This window comes from Setaria italica, chromosome IX, assembly GCF_000263155.2.
Source record: "Setaria italica strain Yugu1 chromosome IX, Setaria_italica_v2.0, whole genome shotgun sequence".
NCBI classification, from domain to species: Eukaryota; Viridiplantae; Streptophyta; class Magnoliopsida; order Poales; family Poaceae; genus Setaria; species Setaria italica.
This window is the reverse complement of record NC_028458.1, coordinates 35,938,572-35,962,458: the sequence shown is the minus strand read 5'-3', so window position 1 is coordinate 35,962,458 and position 23,887 is coordinate 35,938,572. Positions and strand designations below refer to the sequence as shown.

At 51.4% G+C, this 23,887-nt stretch overlaps 2 protein-coding genes across 2 annotated transcripts; one reads left to right on the top strand and one right to left on the bottom strand.

The window, feature by feature from the left end:
- Window positions 1–16,292: 16,292 nt before the first annotated feature.
- LOC101775120 (RING-H2 finger protein ATL39-like) lies at window positions 16,293–17,324 on the top strand. The gene has a single exon (XM_004983504.3). It carries the CDS (start codon window positions 16,361–16,363, stop codon window positions 17,054–17,056), a length of 696 nt encoding a protein of 231 aa, XP_004983561.1. The 5' UTR covers window positions 16,293–16,360; the 3' UTR covers window positions 17,057–17,324.
- A 514-nt stretch (window positions 17,325–17,838) lies between these two features.
- LOC101758264 lies at window positions 17,839–23,611 on the bottom strand. Its single transcript, XM_022829741.1, has 11 exons — window positions 22,679–23,611; window positions 22,525–22,635; window positions 22,310–22,342; window positions 22,048–22,210; window positions 21,755–21,933; window positions 21,519–21,655; window positions 20,982–21,077; window positions 18,608–18,677; window positions 18,407–18,493; window positions 18,165–18,285; window positions 17,839–18,081 (listed from the first exon to the last, which is right to left on the bottom strand). The coding sequence occupies exons 1-11, from the start codon at window positions 23,609–23,611 to the stop codon at window positions 18,008–18,010; spliced, it is 2,004 nt and encodes a 667-aa protein (XP_022685476.1). The 3' UTR covers window positions 17,839–18,007.
- Between the last annotated feature and the right edge of the window lie 276 nt (window positions 23,612–23,887).

Sequence of the window (23,887 nt, the reverse complement as noted above, 5' to 3'; positions counted from 1 at the left end):
TTGCTTGAAACCTATTCTTGTGTATGATCATGCCTTATTTTAAGGACATCTTTGCCACTTGTTCAAACCTTAGAAGATACCCAAGTCTAGAATTGCTTACTTGCTTACATGCTTGGCTTACCAACCTTAAGGAAAACTTTTAAATCATACATGTTGCTTATAGAAGATAGCTTGGAAATTGAAAACGGACAGAAGCTAGAGGTATAGTTCTGTCTGCTAGATTAATTTGGTTAAGGCCCGATTCGTTGTCTTAACCTTTGATCAAGTGATAAGCATCTGATCACTTACTGGGTATGGGACCAGTAAAGCCCAGTAGGTTAGTAAACTCTGTGATCAGGAATACTTCGTACCTGCGCTTGACGTGCTGGAGATTGGCAGGGTTGTAGCCTGAAACTCACATGGTGATCAGGCCAGATGTGGGGTCTCATGTGGGGGTGCATCCCTGGGTCCGGGTAGTCGTATTCCTAATCATTGAATTTGCTAATCGAGAGGTTGTTAGATACGACCTGGACAGTCGTATAACGCTGGTGATCAGGGTACTCTCCTGCAGGATGTAATTAGATCCGGATCGCCGTAATTCTCGGTTATGAATGCACTTGATCACTGTTGAGCATCGTAGTATCAATTCATGCAATATGTATTCTCCTGTTATCAATAAATGTATGATTTAACAGCTATGGTTGCTTTTACTTCTGTTATCATTTAGAATGGTTAGGTAATGACTTAACTCGAATAAAAGATAAAACTAAGGCCTTACTCGTAGTAAGCTTTTCGGCAAAAATTGTGTCAACCAAGCACACCCAAAAGCTGGCATGCATTCCAAAAGAAAACTATTTATATTGGTTAGTCAGGTAAGACTTGCTGAGTACCCCGTACTCAGGGTTTTCCCCTTGTGGCTATCTTTCAGAAGCTCCATAGGAGGCTACAGAGGAGGAGACCCCGAAGCCCTAGGGTATTGACCCGAGTCTCACAATACCCTAGAGAAAAGTTTACCTACGCATCTTCTCCTGAACTATTTATGTTTAAATCTTAGAGCTTGTCTAACACTGCATCACTAAGTTTGTTTCAACTTACGTCCTGTAATAACTCGTACCTTTTATATATGTATGTAAAAATGTAATGTTTGTTGATATTATCCCATCGCGGATATTATCCTGATGTATGGTTATGAAACACGCCGTGGATCCTTCGAGGAGTCCTAGGGACACTCGACGGACTACCGGACTTATGCTGTTTTAGGTGCGTTCCGGATAATTGTTGTTCCGACAGCGATTAGGCGCACTTAAACCAGCTTAAGTTGGGCGGTTCCGCCACAATAACACATTTATTCAACAGATAGTTCAGAAACCGTACAACTCTCGAAGGAGCGGGCGAGCAAGCCACACCCAAAGCAAAACTAAAGCGATAACAATACAAATCCAAGTTGCAGTCCAGTCGGACTCCGGGCTGCAATCGGAAATATGCGTCAGTGGAAGCATCCTACAAAAGGGCCCACACCGCAGACAGCGTTGGGTGCAGACGCAACTTCCTACTCTAAGTCCTCGGTGACGTAGTCCGGATCCTCCTCTGAAGCAGCAAAACAGGGGTGAGTACAAAAGTACTCAACAAGTCCAACCCCATCCACGGAGGGGGATACAACAAGAATATGCATAGGATTCAACAAGGATAGGGTTAAGGTCCATTTGCAAATAAGCTATATTTTCGACTCATGCAAGGGTTCATTTTCAAAGAGTTTTCACAAGTATTTTATTTAGTAACCGAAATATTTAGTGGGGTTGATCCTACACAAAGGATCCAAGTTTTATCGCTACCGAACTCCCCGTCCGCCGTAGCGCACGGCACAATTGCCGCACACTTCCAAAATCCAACACACGCCATAAAAACCACCCATCTCCAAATTCTAGTTATGTGACCAAGCCATAACTCGTCCGATACCGTGGACACGGCTACCCGGATAGGTTTTAACTTTGCAGAGGTTGTACACTTTTCCCACAAGTAGGGTACCGCATCACGATCACCTTAGTGACGGTGCGGATCCTAACAAAGCCATTACCCACCTTAGCCAACACTGACTAGTCAACACGGAAGCACCCAAGGGGTTAACGACCCATCCACGAGGCCGAAACCGGGACCTAAGTCACCAAGAGCTTAATCCTTTTCCATGGGCCCCTGTCGCTCACCAGTACACCTGAAGCCTAGTAGTTTAGCGAGTGGGGTTTAAGCTAAGCCGTTGCCCATACAACGGTCGAGTGGTTGCACGATGGTTGAATTAGGCAAGATGACACATCAACTCGGTCATTAGCCATGACAAGATGGATATCTCCCAACTTTGCTCAACCACTAAGGTACGAGCTCAACAATCCGGCATTTCACACAAGAAACGCCCATCCATCTCATCCACACACCACTTCTTCTTACACCCGAAAACCCAACTCCTTAGTTAAACACACTCACACATTTATTTTCTGAATAAACAAGTGTAGTCATGATTGATTTTGAGTAACGAGTTCCTAAGCATTCTAGCCGTGTTTATCATCTAAACAGAGCAACTCATATTTAGAGATAAATATAGGACAACAAGGAATAATCATAACAATCAAGGGGTGGCTATCCAACCATGTCTTGCAATAAAAACAATATGCATGTTATAAAACAGGCCAATAGGTTGTGTTTGAAAAGCTGGGTATTAAATATGCATCAAAGGATCAGGTTGGACTTGCCGTTCTCAAAGCCTTCCGGGAGCTCCTGCTCGCGGTACTGGTCCTCGGGCTCAGGCTCGCGGTCGAACTCCTCCTCGTGCTCCTCCTCGGGTACTCCGCGATCTACGGCACACACAAACGAGCACACAATAAATAAAAAGGAAAAAGATTTTACCCGTTGAGCTCCGAATAGGAAATGTGAACGGAAAATAGGTAGGAAGGGTATTTTCATGAAATTTGGATATGCCTCGGCGGAAATATATGAGAGGAGGCCGCGGTCGAATTTGGGATCAATTGGAGGAAGTTTGGCGCATGAAATGACGAGTTAGAGGGGTATTAGGGGCTTTAAAACAAGGTTTTAGGACTAAACTGTGGGAACGAGGGACCTATTTGTATTTTTTTTTGTAAGGTGGAAGGGCGTATTCGCGAAACTTCTTTGAGAGAGGTGGGAGGGTTGGTTTGTAATTAGAGGAAAGGAGGGGGTTAGATCGAAATTGAAGGGGATTCTCCCCTTCTTCTTCCTGGAGCACGGGTACAGGGAGGTAGGAGGCAACCCGGCGGTGAGCCGGCCAGTCAAGCTCGCCGGCGGCGAGACCAAGCGGCGGGGGAGGAAGAGGAGACCGAGGGGACTCCATTTTGACCCTCACCTTGGGGATTCGGCGATGGGAAGCTAGGGGGCCGGCGTGGGAAAAAAAGAGCAGTGGGCGGAGCTCTGGTGGCGGCGCACGGGGTCGGTGGCGAAGGGGGAGGCGAGCTAAGAGGCAAGGCGAGGTGGTGGCAGGGGCCGGACATCCGGACGGTGGCGTGCCGGAGTGGACGTCCTCATGGATGGCGTGGTGGTTCGGTCGACGAGGAGCACAGGGAGTCCACCGAGGTGATGGCCGGCGTGACGTGCGGTGGGACGGTGGCGACCGACGGCCAGCGACGCGGCGCTGCGGCCAGGCGCTAGGCGCCAAAGGCCGGGCGTGCGGTGCGCAGGCGGGCCCTGGGCGAGCGGGCGCGCTGGCGCAGGCGCTCGGGCAGGCGCGTGCGGCGAGCGGCGGCCTGGCGCGGGGCGGCGAGCGGAGTGCGGGCAGCCTGGTGCGGGCAAGCGGCGTGCTATGGTGGAGCGGCGGCAGGAGCATGGGCGGGCGCTTGGGCGAGCGGGTGCGTGCGAGGGGCCAGGGGTGCGCTAGCGCTGGCGCGTGCGCTGGTAGGACCGAGGCCAGGCGCCGGAGGTGACTGAGCGGGTAGGCGCACAGGGCCCGACGCCAGGTGCAGTGCTGGCCGCGGTAGAGGATAAGTGTTGTGCGCATGGGAGCCACGCAACGCTGCATGCAGGGACCAGGCAGGGCCAGGTGCAGGCACGTGTGCCAAGGAGAAGCAAGCACTCGGCCAGTAAAAAGGAAAGAGAAGCCTGCATGCGGAGCTAAGCGGTGCATGCGGCCAGCACCAGGTTCCAAGGGAAAGAAAAAAAAAGGTGCATGCATGCATGCATGCATGCGTAGGAAGAAAATAAGGTGCTGCTGGTGCGAGAAGCATGCATGCATGTGTAGGAAAAAAAATAAGGTGCTGCTGGTGCGAGAAGGAAAAAGGAAGAAAAGAAAGAGAAGGAAAAAGAAAGAAGGAAAAGAAGGGAAAGAAGGAAAAAGAAATAGATGGCGGCGATTGCGGAAATGGTCGCGGGCACGCGCGGCGGTCTTCCGTCCGGCACGCGGCGAAATTTGCGGGGAACGGAAAAACAGGGTTGACGACGTCGGGTGCCGGGATGGCGGGTCTGACAGAAAGGAAAGGATTTTTCGGGAGCTCAACGGTCGGAAAATTTTGGAATGCATTTTTAGCGAGTGATTTAATTTTGTAGATTTTTTTACGGGCGTTACAAACCTACCCCACTTAAATTGAATCTCGTCCTCGAGATTCGACTGAACTCTGAAAAGATGGGGAAACTCCTTCTTTAACGCATCCTCGCGTTCCCAAGTAGCTTCTTCTTCACCATGCCTACTCCATTGGACTCTGCAAATCCGCACTACTGAATTCCTTGTCCTTCTGGTGACGGTGTCCAGAATCTTGACGGGTACCTCCTGATATCGTAGATCCTTTTGTAAATCTATGGTTTCCACCGGTACTTGCTCTTCTGGTACTCTCAGGCATTTTCTTAGCTGGTACACATGAAATACCAGGTGTATATCCGACATTTCTTCGGGCAGCTGAATGCGGTATGCTACAGCCCCAACTCTTTTTAACACCTGGTATGGCCCAATATACCGAGGGGCTAATTTTCCTTGCACTTGGAACCTTCGGGTACTTCGAATCGGAGAGACCTTAAGGTACACGAAGTCCCCTTCATTGAAAATCAACTCTCGTCTTCTTTTATCTGAGTAGCTTTTCTGCCTAGACTGTGCTGCCTTCAACTTCTCTCGTATTTCAGCCACTCGTTCTTATGCTTCTTTGATAAAGGCAGGTCCCACTAGGGTGCGCTCTCCCACTTCCGACCACATCAACGGGGTTCTGCACTTTCTCCCATAGAGTGACTCAAACGGTGACATGCCTAAGCTGGCTTGGTAACTATTGTTATATGAGAACTCTGCATATGGTAGACTCTGTTCCCAGTCCTTGCCATAAGTAAGGACACATGCCCTCAACATGTCCTCCATAATTTGGTTCACTCTCTCCGTTTGGCCATCGGTCTCAGGGTGATAAGCTGAACTAAAATCCAGTTTGGTGCCCATAGCTTTATGCAGACTCTTCCAGAATCTAGAGGTAAATTGGGTCCCTCTATCCGAAACAATTCTGCTAGGCACACCATGCAGCTTCACTATGTTGTCTACATAGAGTCGAGCTAGCTTTTCGCCACCATACGTGGTCCGTACGGGCAAGTAGTGGGCAACTTTAGTGAGTCAGTCCACTATTACCCATATGGAGTCATTCCCTTTTCGAGTCTTGGGCAAACCCACTACAAAATCCATGCCAATCTCGTCCCACTTCAGAACTGGGATGGGTAGTGGTTGCAGTAAGCCGGCTGGCTTCTGATGTTCGGCCTTAACCCTTTGGCAAATATCGCATTGAGCGACGAACTGGGCTATGTTCGCCTTCATCCCATTCCACCAGTACTTCTGCTTTAGATCCATATACATCTTGGTGGATCCCGGGTGGATGGAATATGCTGAGTTATGGGCCTCATCCATGATGGTTTGCCGGAAATCTCCTTCCTTGGGCACACAAATCCTATCCTTATACCACACGGTCCCTTTGACATCCAATCTGAAGTCTGGGGCTTTATTCTCTCCGGTTTGCTTGCGAATCCTCATCAAGTCCTGATGCAAACCTTGGGCCTCTCGGATTTTATCCTCCAAAGTGGGTTGAATGCTTAGCTTGCGGTTAGTATTCTGGGGAATAATGTGTACATTTAATCGGGCCATTTCCTCTTGCAAGTGGGTGTCCTTAGGTCCGATTTGTCCATAGGATTTTCTGCTTAAGGCATCCGCTACCACGTTAGCCTTACCAGGGTGGTAGTAAATTTCCAGGTTATAATCCTTGACCAACTCTAACCACCTTCTTTGCCTTAAATTCAGGTCTGGTTGGGTGAAGATATATTTTAGGCTCTTGTGGTCTGTGTAAATTTCACACTTGTTCCCAATCAGATAGTGTCTCCAGATCTTGAGAGCATGCACTACTGCTGCAAATTCAAAATCATGGGTGGGGTAATTTTGTTCATGGGGCTTAAGCTGGCGGGAAGCATATGCCACTACTTTCCCATCCTGCAGCAGGACACACCCTAACCCTTGTCGGGAAGCATCACAATAAATGACGAAGTCCCGCTGGATATCCGGTAGGGTTAATACTAGGGCGGTCGTCAATCTCCTCTTTAGTTCTTGAAAACTCCTCTCACATGACTCTGTCCAATTAAATTTCTTGTCCTTCCTCAGCAGCTCTGTCATGGGTCGGGCTATCTTAGAGAATCCTTCAATGAACCTCCGATAATACCCAGCTAGATCGAGAAAGCTCCTGATTTCACTAACATTAGTGGGTTGCTGCCAGTTGGAGATGGCCTCAACCTTCTCAGGATCAACTGCTACTCCTTCGGCCGTTAAGATGTGACCAAGAAATGCCACCTTCTCGAGCCAAAATTCACATTTACTGAATTTAGCACAGAGTCGGTGGGCTCTCAATTTCTCCAATACTACCCGGAGATGTTGCTCATGCTCTTGGACACTCTTGGAGTAAATGAGTATGTCGTCGATAAAGACCACAACAAACTTATCTAACTCCTCCATAAACACCTTGTTCATGAGGTTCATGAAATAAGCAGGGGCATTGGTCAGTCCAAAGGACATCACTGTAAATTCAAACTGGCCATAGCGGGTGACAAAAGCCGTCTTCGGGATATCACTTTCCTTGATTTTGAGCTGATGGTACCCTGATCTCAAATCTATTTTGGAGAAATACTTGGCTCCCTTCAACTAGTCAAATAGGTCATCTATTCGGGGAAGGGGGTATTTATTCTTGATGGTGACTTCATTCAGTGTGCGATAATCCACGCACGTCCTCATGCTTCCGTCTTTCTTCTTGACAAAGAGTACTGGGGCTCCCCACGGGGATGAGCTAGGTCTGATAAAGCCACTCTGTTGCAGTTCACCTAACTGTTTCTTCAGCTTTGCCAACTCGGACGCTGCCATTCAATAGGGTCTCTTGGCTATAAGGGAGGTTACAGGGATAAGGTCGATTACAAACTCTATATCCCTGTCTGGGGGCATTCCAGGTAGTTCTTCAGGAAAAACATCACGGTATTCACTCACTACCGAGACTCCTTCTATGGCCTTGGCTTCCATGCTAAAAACCATTGGGTCGGGTCCACTTCCCCGAGTGTGACAGGTCACTTGTACAGCGTCCTGATTAACCAGGCGTACTACCTTATCAGCACATCCTATGTGACCATCATGTAGGCTTAACCAATCCATTCCAAGGATCACATCTATCCCCTTAGACTCAAGTACTACCAAGTCTGCTAGGAATTCTACCCCACTTAAATTGATCCTTACCCGGGAACAACCTAATCGACACTGGATGTCGGCTCCAGGTGTCCGGGTTATTAGGGGTACCTTTAGTAGTACTGTAGGTATGTGGTGCTTATCCACAAAGCTCGATGATATAAATGAATGATGCTCCAGAATCGAAGAGTATTGTTGCCAAGGCTGAGCTGACTAGAAACTCACCGAGTACCACGCCCTGAGCTTCTTGAGCCTCTTGTGCGTTGATGTGGTTGACGCGGGCTTGTCCGAACGACTGCTGGGGTTGCCTCATCTGTTGGCTGTTGTTGTTGTTGCTGGGGTTGTTGTTGCTACGGACGGGAACACGGTTGGCTCCTGACACTGTTGCCCTTGGCCCAATCACTGCGTTGGAGAAGGCCGACGCAGCTAGCTTGTTGGCGTAGGGGCAGTTGGCAATGAAATGCCCTGGTTCACGGCAGTTGAAGCATGCCCTGCCGTTGTTGGTGACTTGACTGGCGCTGTTCTGTGGGGCCTTGACAGGGTTCTAGCTTCTGAATGAGGCATTGGTCTGATGGGAATCGGAGGCTTGAGACTGGGTCCGGTACTGCATGGGAGCTTGGGACCTGGGCGTGGGGTGACCAAAGCTCCTTGGTTTCTGGAACCTATTCTGCTGGTGGGCCTTGCTATCCAGGAACCGACGCTTGTTGTCCCTCCTTTCATCTGCCTTGGCCCTCTCAGTCAGGATGGCCATGTTCATCAGAGTGTTGAAGTCAGGGTAGATCTGAGGAGTAAGTAGGGTCCTCAGTTCTGCGCTCAAACCCTTCTTGAACATGTCTTGCTTCTTCTCATCCTTGTCTACTTCTTCTGGAGCATAGCGGGCCAACTCCATGAACTGATAGGTGTACTCTTCCACGGACTTGTTGCCTTGGTGCAGTTCACGGAACTCATCCGCCTTGCGCTTCATGGTAGCCGCAAGAATGTGATAGCGGCGGAACTCTGTCACGAACTCATCCCAGGTGATAGTGGAGGCATCTTGGGCGGCAGTGCAGTAGTTCTCCCACAAGCTAAAGCAGTCCCAGTGAGTTGATGAGCAGCCAGGAGAACCTTGTCCCTGCTCTCAAAGCCAATGGCTCTAGCTTCCTCTGGATGACCCGCAGCCAGTCATCTGTGTCCAAAGGGTTGATGGACCCACCAAAAGTGGGTGGCTTGGTCCGGAGGAAGTCTGTTAGTTTCTCATTCATGCCCTATCCGCGGGGCCTTTGGCGAGTGATGGCATTGGCCAAAGCTTCCAGCAGAAGGGTCTGGTTGTTCATGACTTGTACCAAATCAATGACCGGTTGGGGCGGTGGCTGCTATGCTCCCACTTGGCTTTCCCCCCTGCCCTCGGGCTGATTCACCTCTTGCTCCTCATGGTGCACCACTCGTGGGGGTTCCTGCCTTTCCAGCTGTCTTTCCGCACTAGGAGTGGCACGTGCTTGACTCGGGGAGGTTTTGGTGGCACGCTTGGGAGGCATCTGCAGATTGAGTGAACTTTCATGAGACTTGGATTTGGATATTAAAGTGATGTTTAGTTAATTAATTCGGATTTTCGAAGAGACAGAATCCACCTCCTGTCGACAAGCACACAGACTAACAAACAACAAGCACAAATGATTTTATTATTTTGCCGGGGCGGTTACAACACTTGGGGTAGGGCCAAAACACGCACTACTCGACCGGTACAACAACACAACAGGGGGGTACAAGTCTAGACTCAGGACAGCTTCTGGAGTACAACTCTAGGTGGGGCACTCTACTCGCGGGACGAATCTGCACACTGCGCGGAGTGATCTTCTGGCGGAATAAGGAGGGCCAGCACCTCGTCCCTTAGGGTCCCACCTGCGGGAGGGGGTTTCGAGGCTTCTCCATTGGCCACCTCAGAGTCCCTTTCTGAAGGCAGTGGTGCTGGTGGGGCATCGGGGCTCTTCCGCTTCCCGGACCCCTGGGCAACAGGGACTCCATCCAATACTGGGGCCTCGTCGTCCTCCACGACCCGCATTTTCCTTCTCGTGCGGTTCGAGTGGTGGACTTCCTTCAATGCCCGCGCGTGCCGGTCCTCGGCCTCTTTGAGGGCCTCGATGGTGAGGGCCTCATTGCTTTGGGTGGCCGCGGCTCGTGCCTCAGCTGCTGCCAATCTCACCTGGAGTCTCCTCACCATAACCTCTGCGTCCTCGGCTCTGCGGATCTGCTGCTTCAGATGGGCGGTCTGCTCGTCACAGAGTTCATCCAAGGTGAGGAGGTAGGCAGCCATGTGGAGTACGGTGGGGTCATCCTCGCGCTGTCCACGTCCTTCCAAGGTCCTCACCCGGGCCAGCCAAACTGGGCGGTTCTTCTTGACAGGCGGGTAAAACCTCATCGGTGTGCGACCGATGTGCCTCTCATAAATCTAGCACAGGTAGTGCAGGGCTTTCCGAGCTGCCACCTGGTAAGTGTCCTTCCGCCCGAAACCAGTGGCGGACACATTCCAAGGCTGAATGTCGAGGAAGCGGCTGCTCCTGCTCACGTAGATGGTCATCTCGCATCGGAGGGTCCCACGGTCTTCATACTCCCGGCTAGAGTACTCCGGACGCTCGTAAATCCCGAGGCGGTCCATGCAGGCAAACAGCAACCTGGGAAAATCGGGCTCCTCCAGGCAATGGCTGTTGACCCAACCTTCTTCGGCCATCTGGAAAGAATCGGGGTGTAAATCAGTTTTGCAATTGAGCAGAGGAAGCAAGAAATTTTGTAAATCATTTAATTTGGTCAAAAAGGCTTTTCCAGTCCTAATGGTTACGTCCTACGGCCAACGACGGCTCTGATACCACCTGAAGCGTCCCCACATAAGTAGAGACTAAATGTGATCCAATTATGAGTCCCAGGAGGCTGATAACACATTTATTCAACAGATAGTTCAGAAACCGTACAACTCTTGAAGGAGCGGGCGGGCAAGCCACACCCAAAGCAAAACTAAAGCGATAACAATACAAATCCAAGTTGCAGTCCAGTCAGACTCCGAGCTGCAATCGGAACTATACGTCAGTGGAAGCATCCTACAAAAGGGCCCACACCGCAGGCAGCGTTGGGTGCAGACGCAACCTCCTACTCGAAGTCCTCGGCGACGTAGTCCGGATCCTCCTCTAAAGCAGCAAAACAGGGGTGAGTACAAAAGTACTCAACAAGTCCAACCCCATCCACGGAGGGGGATACAACAAGAATATGCATAGGATTCAACAAGGATAGGGTTAAGGTCCATTTGCAAATAATCTATATTTTCGACTCATGCAAGAGTTCATTTTCAAAGAGTTTTCACAAGTATTTTATTTAGTAACCGAAACATTTAGTGGGGTTGATCCTACACAAAGGATTCAAGTTTTATCGCTACCGGACTCCCCGTCCGCCGTAGCGCACGGCACAACTGCCGCACACTTCCAAAATCCAACACACGCCATAAAAACCACCCATCTCCAAATTCTAGTTATGTGACCAAGCCATAACTCGTCCAATGCCGTGGACACGGCTACCCGGATAGGTTTTAACTCTGCAGAGGTTGTACACTTTTCCCACAAGTAGGGTACCGCATCACGATCACCTTAGTGACGGTGCGGATCCTAACAAAGCCATTACCCACCTTAACCAACACTGACTAGTCAACACGGAAGCACCCAAGGGGTTAATGACCCATCCACGAGGCCGAAACCGGGACCTAAGTCACCAAGAGCTTAATCCTTTTCCATGGGCCCCCGTCGCTCACCAGCACACCTGAAGCCTAGCAGTTTAGCCAGTGGAGCTGGCGCGGGGCGGCGAGCGGAGTGCGGGTGGCCTGGTGCGGGCAAGCGGCGTGCTATGGTGGAGCGGCGGCAGGAGCCTGCGCGGGCGCTTGGGTGAGCGGGCGCGTGCGAGGGGCCAGGGGCGCGCTAGCGCTGGCGCGTGCGCTGGTAGGAGCGAGGCCAGGGGCCGGAGGTGACTGAGCGGGCAGGCGCACAGGGCCCGACGCCAGGTGCAGTGCTGGCTGCGATAGAGGATAAGTGTTGTGCATGTGGGAGCCAGGCAACACTGCATGCAAGGACCAGGCAGGGCCAGGTGTAGGCACGTGTGCCAAGGAGAAGCAAGCACTCGACCAGTAAAAAGGAAAGAGACGCCTACATGCGGAGCTAAGCGGTGCATGCGGCCAGCACCAGGTTCCAAGGGAAAGAAAAGAAAATAAAATAAAAAGGTGCATGCATGCATGCATGGATGCGTAGGAAGAAAATAAGGTGCTGCTGGTGCGAGAAGCATGCATGCATGCGTAGGAAAAAAAAATAAGGTGCTGCTGGTGCGAGAAGGAAAAAGGAAGAAAAGAAAGAGAAGGAAACAGAAAGAAAAAGAAAGAAGGGAAAGAAGGAAAAAGAAATAGATGGCGACGATTGCGGAAATGGTCGCGGGCACGCGTGGCGGTCTTCCGTCCGGCACGCCGTGAAATTTGCGGGGAACGGAAAAAGAGGGTTGATGACGTCGGGTGCCGGGACGGCGGGTCCGACAGAAACGAAAGGATTTTTCGGGAGCTCAACGGTCGGAAAATTTTGGAATGCATTTTTAGCGAGTGATTTAATTTGGTAGATTTTTTTACGGGCGTTACAAAGAAGCTGGTGGACAGATGGCCCCCGCCTCTCGGGGGGTGCGGTGGGCGCTGCCCTGCTAGCGTTTTGCCCGCGTCTCCAGGATGCGGAGCTCTCTGCCTGCTGGACGGCGGCACACTCGAGCACGTTGCGCACCTCCTGGTGCGCCTGACGCTCCTCGGGCGTCGCCGGCTCGGGGAGTCATCGGAGTAGGGCTGTTGCTGCGACGATATTCTGACTGGCGCGGGTGAAGAGCTGAGGGCGATCTTCATACGCGCAGATGCGTTGCTGGACGTTGCGCGCCCGTTGTTGTGCACCGCCTTCGTTGCGGGGGCGCTCAACCTCCTGACAGGACGCCGCGCGCGCCTCTGGCTGTCGTGGTCGCACCAGGGCCCTGGCGAGGGCCCCAGTCGTGGCCACGGCGCGCGGTGGGGGAGTCCGCTGCCTCCCTCCAGTGCCGTCATCATTGGATCCCTCGGAGTGCATGTCGGCCATGAAGCACTCGCGCGAGGGGTGGTGGCTCCCGTTGTTGAAGCCAGCGTTGGAAGTTGTCCTCGCCACGCCCACGAGCTTGTTGCTCGCGGGCGGTCATGGACCGCGCCAAGGAGCGACCGTAGGCCACCGCGGCATTGCGCAGTCGAAAGGGTCACTCCTCCGAAGGAGGCCCCGTGGCGCGCGCCCGTCCGCTCGCCACTATCCCAGCGGCGGAGCCAGGGATGACGGGGCGAGCGAGCAAGACAAGGAGAAGGATCAGCTCGATCCCCTCCCCCGTGGTGAGGAAGTCCAAGCTCCCGAAGCGGACGAGGGAGCCCGGAGCGAAGCTGGCGTCATGGCTTGCCATCTAAAGCCGGTGATGTACGCGCAAAGGTCCCCTACCTGGCGCGCCAACTGTCGTTGTCAAGATTAGCGGATCAAAACTACGGCTAGTAAATTTCTTTTATGTGCGTAAGGCTTCGGATGGTGGCGTGGGAAGACACGGGATTAGACTGGTTTGGGCAAGGAAAGCCCTACGTCCAGTATCAGGAGCTGCTCGTGTTGCCCACGCGGGGTCTGTAGTAGGGGTTACAGGCAGGCGAGAGAGGGAGCTGGTCCCAAGTCTCTTGGGTGTGCACTGATGCTCTCGTGGAGAGTGTATGTGAGTTCTGTTGGCTTGAGAGTCCCCTGTCTCAGAGCCCCTGGTTCTCCTTTTATAGCGCAAGGAGAGCTCAGGGTTACAGATGAGTCAGGTGTGATGAGAAGTAAAAGAGATAAGCTAAGTAAAGTAAAAATACAAGGAGGAGGACCAAGTCCCCCGGTCGCCGCCTCCTGCTCCGATCTTTGGCTCCTGTCAGCGCATCCACCGGAGGAGGGCGGCTGCCTTTGGATCCTGTCGACGATCTCCCTGGCGACCGTTGCCGCCAAGCATGATGATGGTGTCCGGTCGTGGCGACTGTGCACGTCGGGGAAGACGGCTGACCCCTGTTGTCCTGCTCGTGGTCTGTGGAACACGGACGTCGCGTCCCTGTCGCCAGATACGCGGGGCGCGAGAACGGGCGGAGCTCCCTCCTGTGCCGGGCGGCGCAGGCCATGAGTGCCTCTTGACGAATCAGGGGGAGCCGCGGCTACTGTAGCCTGTGGCTACAGTGTTCCGCCCGGTTACTTGTGGCGGCCACGTCGGGGGGCGTGGGCGCCTTTCTACGCGTCAGAGCCGCGGTGCATTTATGGCGAGATCGGTGAGGAGCCCAAGAGATCCGCGCCCTCGTCTGCCAGTCTGCGCCCGAGGCAGATTCTTATCTTGTGGGCCCGGATGAGTCCGACCCCCTACGCCTGGGGTCGAGCGAGGCGGAACCTTGCGGCGAGGGGTCAGGCGCATCCGACCCTGGGATCGTGGGTTGGGCGAGGCGGAACCTTGCGGCAAGGGGTCGGGCGCATCCGACCCTGGGACCGTGGGTTGGGCGAGGCGGAGTTTTGCAATCGAGAGGTCGGGAGTGTCCGACCCCGGGGCCCTGGGTCGGGTGAGACGGAGCGGGATGTTCCCTGCCTATGCTGGGCGGGCGGCAATCGCCAGTATCGCAGGTGGGCCTGGGCCTTCATGATTGTTGTCTTAGGGGTCATTGGGAGGTCGTTAATATTTCCCCCAACAAGAAGCTCAAAAGGTCTTTTTAAGACATTCAATTATGATATTCTATGAGGACAATAGCTGTTCATCTTATCTTTATTCCAACTCCTCTCTTACAAGTCTAACAAATTTCATGAAAAGTTTATCGACATGCTACTTTAATTCAAATGTTCTCTACCTTTTGCTTCCAGGTTTGTCACGAGTTTCCTATCAATGATTATATATGTTTTATACTTTCAATGTTATGATATAAAAACTGCATCTTTCTAACATTTTGTTACAATTACACGACTAGTAAATGTTTTGAATATTTCTACCTGCATGGTCACCTTTTATGATGAATGTTTCCAACATTTCTAGTTTCCAACATTTTTTAGTTACCACTAGATATGAATGTCTAACAATTTTACACGAATAGGCTCAACTGTCCTGAATTCAACAATTTTTTCACCATTAGGTTCATCAGTTTTAGAAAATTTAACATTTACTATTTAACAATTATCTTATCAAAGTTATTCTGATAGTCAATATTTCTAACAATTTCTTTTTCATATCCCAACATTTCTAAAGCTTACTATAATTCTATGCTTATTATTAACAGGTGCTCAGTTCTTCATGAGGAGATGATTCATTCTAGGGTTGTTGATGTTTCTTAGTTGAAGATCAAATAGACCTGGAGTTTATTTAGTTAATTATTACTGATTTGTTAGTTCTCAAATTTCTGTAATAACAACTTCCTTCTGACTTGTGTTTTTTTGGTTGGGCATATCTTACCGATCACATGTAAAAATTATATATTAGTATATTAAACTTCAAACTTTAAGTTGCAAGTGCCCAACCTGTTAGTATCCCACTTTAAACCACGTGCCAAGAAAAAAGTCAAAAAAATGCGGCAGTCAGTTAAGAACTGGTGTCACGTGAAAAAAAAACATCCTCAAAAAAGTTAAAAAAGTCCGACGCTGCTATATGTCCGACACGGTGCGAGAAAATTAATTAGTCCGACGTGGACTTATAGTTTAATCCCTTAACCATCTTCCGGTAGAGAGCCCCTCCGCAAGTACAAGCGTAACAAACAATTATCAAACTTCAAATGATTTTTTCTGGCCATTGGTCAAAGTAACTTGAAACTGTCTGCCTTCAAGCAGTAGCAGGAAGACTATGAGTTAAAAAAAGGGGTAGCAGGAGACCAAGCTTTTAGATGGACTAAGTCGGTGTATAAAACTGAGTAAAAAAGGGAACACCACGTCAAAAAAGTGTGGAATTCGTGTGATTTTCAAGGGCAAAAATGATTCATGTGAAATACTGATGTCCATACATCGTCTCAGCATCTTAGATGATGCAAGTATGCAGGTTTCACTCGACTCGATGCAAAGGCGCAGGAGGCATGAGTTTTTCCTACCCAGACGGTGACCATCACCGGCGACCGTACCTCGTGTTCGTGGTAAATCTCTGACGTTGCCACAGAGGGAAAAAGTGCATGGCGGCATGGCGCCCACCCTGCCCTGTTTGAGCTCGCTACTCCTCGGCATCAGACGTGGCAGCGCGGCTGTCATCGACCAGCGGACCCCAACAACAGGCGAAAAAGAAAACAGAACCAAAACGCAGCTCAAATATAGCAGCGCGCGCCCAGCCGCCCACCACACGCCATGGCACCAACCACGAGTCCACGCACGACGCGCGGCTACCTTGCCTTGCGCCCTTGCCGGCCTCCTCCAACCGTCCCACGTCGCATCACGTCTCCACCGGCCGGCGGGCGGGGGGGCCAAGCGGCTGTGCGCATGCGCGCCTGGTGCATGTCGGTGTCGTGCCGTCCCGGCGTCGCCTTCGCCTCACCGTAAAGCTCACGGCTCCACCACCCGCCATAGACACCGACGACGCCCAACCAAACGCCCGCTCGCCCGCCCGCCCTCCCGCGAGCACCATCAGCCACACGCGCCCGCGCGCGCCTAAAAGCCTACCCGGATCGCCCCTCCCCATGCGCCCATGGACACGGTCGTGGCCACGGCCGCGCGCCGCCTCCTCGTCAATGCCAGCCACGATGACCCCCGCGCCCACCGCCGCGCCGCCGCTGGGTCTCCCTCGAGGCCGGGTGCCCCGGAGCGGCCGCCGCCGGCGCCGCCTCGGGAGCCGTTCCCGATGCTGCTGCCCGTGTTCATCCTCTTCGTGCTCCTCCTCTGCTTCCTCTCCATCTTCCTCCTGCGCGACCTCCTCCACTTCTTCTCCCTCTGGCTCCGCCGCCGGCGCCGCCTCCGCGCCGGTGCGGACGCCGACGAGTCGGGCGCCGGCGAAGCCACGCCGGACGCGCACGCGCTGCCCAAGCCGGCCGGTCTGGACCCCGCGGTCCTCGCCACGTTCCCCACGGTCCGGTGGATCGAAGCGACGCCGCGGTCGCCAGCGCCGGCGCTCGCCGAGTGCGCGGTCTGCCTGTCGGAGTTCGCCGCGGGCGACGCCGTCCGCCTGCTCACCGTCTGCCGCCACGCGTTCCACACGGCGTGCATCGACTCCTGGCTCGGCGCGCACACCACGTGCCCCGTCTGCCGCTCCGAGCTCGACGCGCCGCCGCCCCCGCCTGGCGACGGCGACGGTGGCCGTATCTCTATCGTGGTTGACGGTCAGCGAGCAAGCACGGCATCAGACCCGGCGAGCGGTGGCGTGCGATCGCGACCTGAGGACCGGTGACATACATGGTGGCCAAGCGCCGAGTGCCAGGTCGTCGGCGAGTTCTCTAGATTTCCTTTTCTTTTAGAAATTTTTAGGGTGTGGTTTGAGGATAGCTAGCTGCCAGGATCTGCATCCATGGTGATACTGGAACTGTGAATTTTTGCGAGTGAATTTTCTGTATATGTTACACCAACGAACGAACTGTACCCCATGCACATACACAGTTACAGATATATACATGCATGATAATGCATAGCATTCATGCAGATGTAGATATTGTTCATTAGCGTTGTGATCAGAAAATCGGAACTGTAGATGACGGTTCATTACTAACTGCAGCGTTCTGAATTTCAGCAATGGACAGGAGGTAGACGAACCAGGGACTCGAATGGTTGGAAGCCATGCATGCATAAACAAGGATATTCTAAAGTTAGGACAGCACTAATTTTAAACTCCATTACTGGTGCTAGTTGCATTCGTGGCTCCAAACAAATTTTGCTTCACACAAGCCTCGGTTTTCAAAACCTGAGACTACCCAGTTTCAGCAGAGAACTTAAACTGCTGTGGAAAAATGCCTAGACACGTGTTCCAAAAACACAGAAGAATTTGCCTAGCTAGAAAGGGAAAACATTGTCCATACTATATATATAGAATTCTAATTAATAATTTACAAATATAAAAGGATAGCCAAACGTTCAATTCTTGCTATTGGTTGGCTATCCTTTTATATGGGCATCCATTTGCAGTTTCCCCCTTTGGCAGCTGTAGACATCATCTTTGTTATTAATATAATTATATAACAGTAGCAGCATATGTGAAATTGGACGTATTATAAATGCATACAGGGTGTAGACATAAGACCACCATATAGAGGCACTTCAATTATGCAAAGACGCATCACATCTTATTTAAGTACCAGTGGTACGGCAGATCTGAGGAGATTTGCCGACCAAAGCGATGAGTCGTTCTTCATTGAGCACCTCCACTATTCGATTTCTTTGCTTTTAAGGATCTGTAGAAGCTCAGGAACCTCACGGTGAATTCTGCGAGCATTATCACATGGTCAATTTAGTGCCTCACCGGACTAGACTTCAGAAGTAAATTGAAAACAAAGAACTGATAGTACCTTCAATCTTTATAAAGCATTGGATGCTTTCACCATGGTCACGAACCTTCTCGGTAAAATCTTCTACGTTCATATTTCTCATTTTCAAATCTGCCTCCCGAGATTTGCATCCTTTGCTCTGCTCTTTTAGGTGCTTGCATTCTTTACACTAGCCAGAGGGTACCAAACAAAATGTGTGTCACACTAATTGTAGTCTTGTAGCTGACAAATGAAAACTAACAGTCGCAGGAGATGCCACCAACTCTTACATGGTTCACATCCGAGGCCAGTTCATCAATACTGTGCTGAAACTCTTCATCCTTGTCCCTTTTCAATTCTGCGACTAAGTGCTACATCAGGGAAAAGGAAAACAAAAATAGAGACTGAACAGTAATAAAATATGGCAAAAGCAGATTCTGACTGAAACATAGAAATCACAGATACATTAGCTAAACAAAGCTTACCGAGAAAATGAAATGAGGTGACACATTATGTTCAATCAATTTTCTGATCTTTCCCCGGATAACAAACAGTCTGCACATGCGACAAAACAAAATATTTCTCTTCAGATGTTTAAAGAAGTTCACATTTGCGCAAGGTGGACACACGCACACGAGCACTAGCTCTCGGAGATACTCTGAACTCTCACCAGAAGAAACACGCACGCACAGGGCACTTGAAAAGAGCACTCAGAGCTTTTCCGGCACTGCACAACACTTGTACTTTTTCTCTATATTTTTCACACCCAAGCTGATTATATGATCTCGTATTTAAACACACACACTAGTAGCCTTGACCTCTATTTAGCGACGTGCTCAACCACTAGCCGCAAGAACCAGTCAAGAAGCTAGCTAATCCCTACACTAATGCATCGAACATGCAAAGCAGTATCCAAGGTAACAGCTCGTACACGTTCAACTCCAACGGCCGCCAGAGTGCGCACATACCGCTTCCAGCTCCTGGACGTGCACCACGACTAGGCCAAGCACCTGACCGAGAAAAAACTGCACAGCTGACTCTGCGTCACATTTGGCACTGCCACCTGGTTGCCAATCCGCTCACTTCGCATCGTCGATCCAGCCACTACACCATGCAGCACACGTACACCACTAACTAGCCAACGACACATAACGCTGACACACACACGACACGATTAACAACTCACACAAATCAACAAGATTAAGTCTAACAATCACCCCCTAATCTTGTTGGCTTTATTCTGCACCTTCGCATTGGGCTTCACAGCAGCGTGGGCTCGTCATCGACGTCCGCCACGACGAGTTGCGCCACACCGTTCTGCACTTTCTTCTCCACGGGACACTCATCGGCGAAGTGTCCGAACTCACCACAATTGCAGCAGTCGATCTTGGACTTGTCGAACTTGTCGCGGTACTTCTTCTCACCGGTCTTGTTGCCGTTGCTGTTGGAGTCATTGCTGCTCATTTTCTCTTGAGCAACCATGGCCTCCCACTCGGCACGCGTGAGCCGTGGCTCAGCACATGCGGCCAACAGCTGCTGCTCCACCTCCTTGTCACGACGCCACCCCTTTGAAGACTCCTCGAACGCCCTCAAGCGTCCAATCGTCTCCATTACCGACATCTCCTCCACATTCCCCCATTGCTCACTGGTGCTGATGAGGGGTCTGAACTTGTCGGGGATAGAATGCAGGAGCTTCTCGACCACTGTGATCTCCTCCACTTTCGTGCCGAGAGAGCGAATCTCGTTCACGATTGTGGTGACCTTCAAAGCAAAATCATTAATTTTCTCGGAATCGCCCATATACATACAAGCAAGCTCCCTCTTGAGGGTTTTTACTCGGGCCTTCTTGACGCGCTCTTCACCGACATGCATCTCCTCGAGAGCTTTCCACGCCTTCTTCGTCGTCTTCTCCTCGGAAATGGCCATCACCACGGCCTCTAGCACAGCTTGGACAATGGCGGCAAGAGCCATTTGGTCCATCTTCTCATCAACCGGACCTTTGCTCTCCACAGCCGCCCACACACCTTGTGCGCACATGAAGATCTTCATCTTGACCGCCCACACGCCGTAGTTGTTCGCTGCGAGCATGGGGTAACGTAGTGTCACCCCCGCCTCCTTCACTTGTTGCACCACCAGCTTGCTGTCGTCGTTGCCGTCACCCGCAACACCTTTTCCAGGACATCGGCTCGGCGGCGTGTACGCTCCATTGCTAGACATCTCCTAGGCTCTGATACCACTTGTTGGCCCAGCCCCTCAGCTCCCTCACATAAGGTGGACACACGCACACGAGCACTAGCTCTCGGAGATACTTTGAACTCTCACCAGAAGAAACACGCACGCACAGGGCACTTGAAAAGGGCACTCAGAGCTTTTCCGACACTGCACAATACTTGTACTTTTTCTCTATATTTTTCACACACACACTAGTAGCCTTGGCCTCTGTTCAGCGACGTGCTCAACCACTAGCCGCAAGAACCAGTCAAGAAGCTAGCTAATCCCTACACTAATGCATTGAACATGCAAAGCAGTATCCAAGGTAACAGCTCGTACACGTTCAACTCCAACAGCCGCCAGAGTGCGCACATACCGCTTCCAGCTCCTGAACATGCACCACGACTAGACCAAGCACCTGACCGAGAAAAAACTGCACAGCTGACTCTGCGTCACATTTGGCACTGCCACCTGGTTGCCGATCCGCTCACTTCGCATCGCCAATCCGGCCACTACACCATGCAGCACACGTACACCACTAACTAGCCAACGACACATAACGCTGACACACACACGACACAATTAACAACTCACACAAATCAACAAGATTAAGTCTAACAGAAACATCAGGACGTATGGGATGCTTACTGCTTTGAACTTGGCTCCTCGATGATATTTCTGGCCACATTAGAGATATCCTCTTCCCATCCTGTCAAAATAACTTGGCCGTCTATGAATGGGTAGCTGCGTTTGTAAGCAGAGTTACTGATATACGCAGAAGTTCCACTGATAATCACTTCATTTCAGCAATATGAACACATAGTTGCAAAAAGGGAATCACTACAAGGAGAGCGAATTATACATACACCTTGATAGGCAAAAGATTAATAACTTTCATACAAAATAATGTCATACCACTTGCGACATTCAGAAAACAACAGATAATTCAAACACATTGTAACTATCATGTGCGTTTGTTTTTTATTCACATAATGATATCAGAGCACATATTTAGATGTTTGGAGTTAAATTGCAATGTCCACCCTAGTTGCTGCGGATTCCAGAAGTTATACTTCATCTAGAAAATATGTGAACCAATGTTATGACAATCCCTACTATCCAAATATGAAATTTTAGATTCTTTTGTGTAAAATAGTTGAGAAAAGATCTTGTTATGGTGCTTACTTTGCCTTCCAAGTAGCTTCAAAAGAACGTATTGCCTGTCGGAGATTATTACTTGCGCTTACTGTTATTCTCCTAGCAAGATCACGAGGCAAATCAATGCTCTCTTGCGCTGCAATGTACTCTAGAACCTTTATTATCTAGGTAAGAGCAAATCATCTTTCAGCAGACTGTCCAGCACAATAAGTGAAAAAACATCATGCACTTAACACAGGTCAAAAAGTTGTGCAGCGAAGTACCTCGTCAAATGAAGGTGGCTGAAGAGTCACGACCTTGCAGAGATGTTTTACAGCTTCAAGGTTAGAAGCATCAGAGCAGCAGAAAATAATTTTGTTACACCCTGCGTACCTCCCCAAAAACCAACCAATATAATGTTGAAGATCGGACGAGAGCTTATCAGCGTCATGGATAACAACCACTGCACATAAAATAAACCACCGATGCTTGAACACATAATGTCAAAATGCCACTGAATAAATGTTGAACATACAGTTCAAATTCCAACTTTCATTAATAAAGTATTGCAAGTTACCTCTGCAGTTAGTATGGTCACAAACCAAGTTTGGTGATGGGATCGATTCACTCAGCAAATTCGTTATGACATACTTCTCATAGCCATGTAAATCGGCCAAGCTAACCTCCACATGATGTCCTGAAATCTTCACTCTGACATCGATATGCTTTCTAATTTCTCCCTACAATGTAGAAATCGGTCAGTAGATGACTATGGAACATGATTCTAGAATAGATTGCATTCTATGATTTTGGAACAACAGCATGTTCCTTCATAGTACCTTCAATTCAAATCTCTTTGTCTGTTCCTCTATCTGTGAGATGGCAGGATGAACAAAACATAACAACATGTGAGATAACATGATGAACAAAACACAAAAAGATTGTGAAAACCGAGGTTTAGCTTCTCAGAATGAGGACTAGTAGCTTATCCCTCCAATTCACAAGGAGAATGGGTGCACCCAAACCAGCCCTAAGAGAAGTTTGTAATAGTGACCTTGAGACCATGAGGACCAAAAGCATCCCTTATAAGTGCCAGCACCATGCTTCTTTTCCCAACTGCCGGCTGCCCTTCAAATATGAAATGTCCGCAATGGTGTGCAATAACCTACATCCAAAAAATGAGTAAAAGAATAATTAGTCACGCGAACCTGCTTTAAGACGAAATTGCAAATACCGAACCAGCTCAGATTGACAAGGTAATCTTGTAACATCACTAGTTCACTACATCGGAGTTCGGTGAATGCTTGCTTGACTTTGAAAGCCAGAATGTTACGAGAAGGAAGGAAGGTTTGCAATGTGACGGTGTTGATCACCAGCTGGTGGAGCTCGTCGGCGACGGCCCTGTTGCAGATGAACTCGCTGAGCACATTGGGCCGGTACTTGTCCGCCCACACGAACATGTCCGCGCTCTCCACCGCCAGCGCGGGGGAGTCGGCTAGGGACCGAGGGGACTCGTCGCTGGTGTCCGTCTGCAGCGACAGAGATCTCACTGTCGTCTTGGGCGAAACTCTGAGCCAGGTTCCCCCGGCGGGCGTTGCTGGCGCCGCGTGCTCGTTGCTCCCGGCGCTCTCGCCGCCGACGGACGTGTCCGCTTCGGCAGTGGCTTTGGATCCAGGCGCCGGCGCGCGGACGGCGGGCTCCTCTCTCTCCCTCAAAGGCCTCCCCTCGGGGACACTCGCGCTCATCACGGCGGGCGCCTCGTGGCGCGGCGGCGGCGGCGGCGGCGGCGGCACCACCACGTGGGCCGCAGCGGGCGGCAATGGTCGAGGCCGTGGCGGCGGGCTCGGCGCGCGGCGCCTGGCCTCGAGCTCGCGCGAGACGGCGCCGCCGCCCTTGGGCAGGAACGAGGCGCCCCAGCGGTGGAGGCGGAGCATGAGCTGCGAGTGCGCCGTCCTGCCGCCCACCTGCCCGGCGGGGCGCCCGCACGCCGGGACGAGGAGCGGGAGGAGGCCGCCCTGCCCGAGCCCTCCCGGGCGGCGGCGTCTGGCCTCCCGGCGGCGGTCCTCGGCGATCACCGCGGAGAGCGTGGCGCCCGGCGACGGCGGCGGCGCGGGCGAAGGCGAGGAGGCTTTCACGTCCATGCCGATCCCGGAGCCGGAGCGTGGGGGTGGAGTGGTGGACCGTGGACGCGGCGGTGTGTCGTGTGGCATCGCCGTGGCGCGAATTTGGAGGAGGGGAGACCAATGCGCGGCGAGAAAGCCAAGGACGGCGACGGGGAGACCAACGCGAGGAACCGCGACCGGGCGATGTGCTCCGCTGGGGGGTGGCAGGCACTGGAGCCAGTCAGGATACGCGACCGCCCGCCGGCCGTTTCCTGTCGGTGCCGGGCCTGGGGATTCCCGAATTGTTCTTTCCCC

Bases quoted from the DNA above. Each gene is read 5' to 3' on its own strand.
- LOC101775120 (XM_004983504.3), top strand. From the start codon at position 16,361: ATGGACACGGTCGTGGCCACGGCCGCGCGCCGCCTCCTCGTCAATGCC.
- LOC101758264 (XM_022829741.1), bottom strand. From the start codon at position 23,611: ATGGACGTGAAAGCCTCCTCGCCTTCGCCCGCGCCGCCGCCGTCGCCG. The intron at 22,636-22,678 runs GTTCGCGTGACT...TTTTGGATGTAG, and splicing joins GCAATTTCGTCTTAAAGCAG to GTTATTGCACACCATTGCGG. The intron at 21,656-21,754 runs GTACTTCGCTGC...GCTCTTACCTAG, and splicing joins AGCCACCTTCATTTGACGAG to ATAATAAAGGTTCTAGAGTA.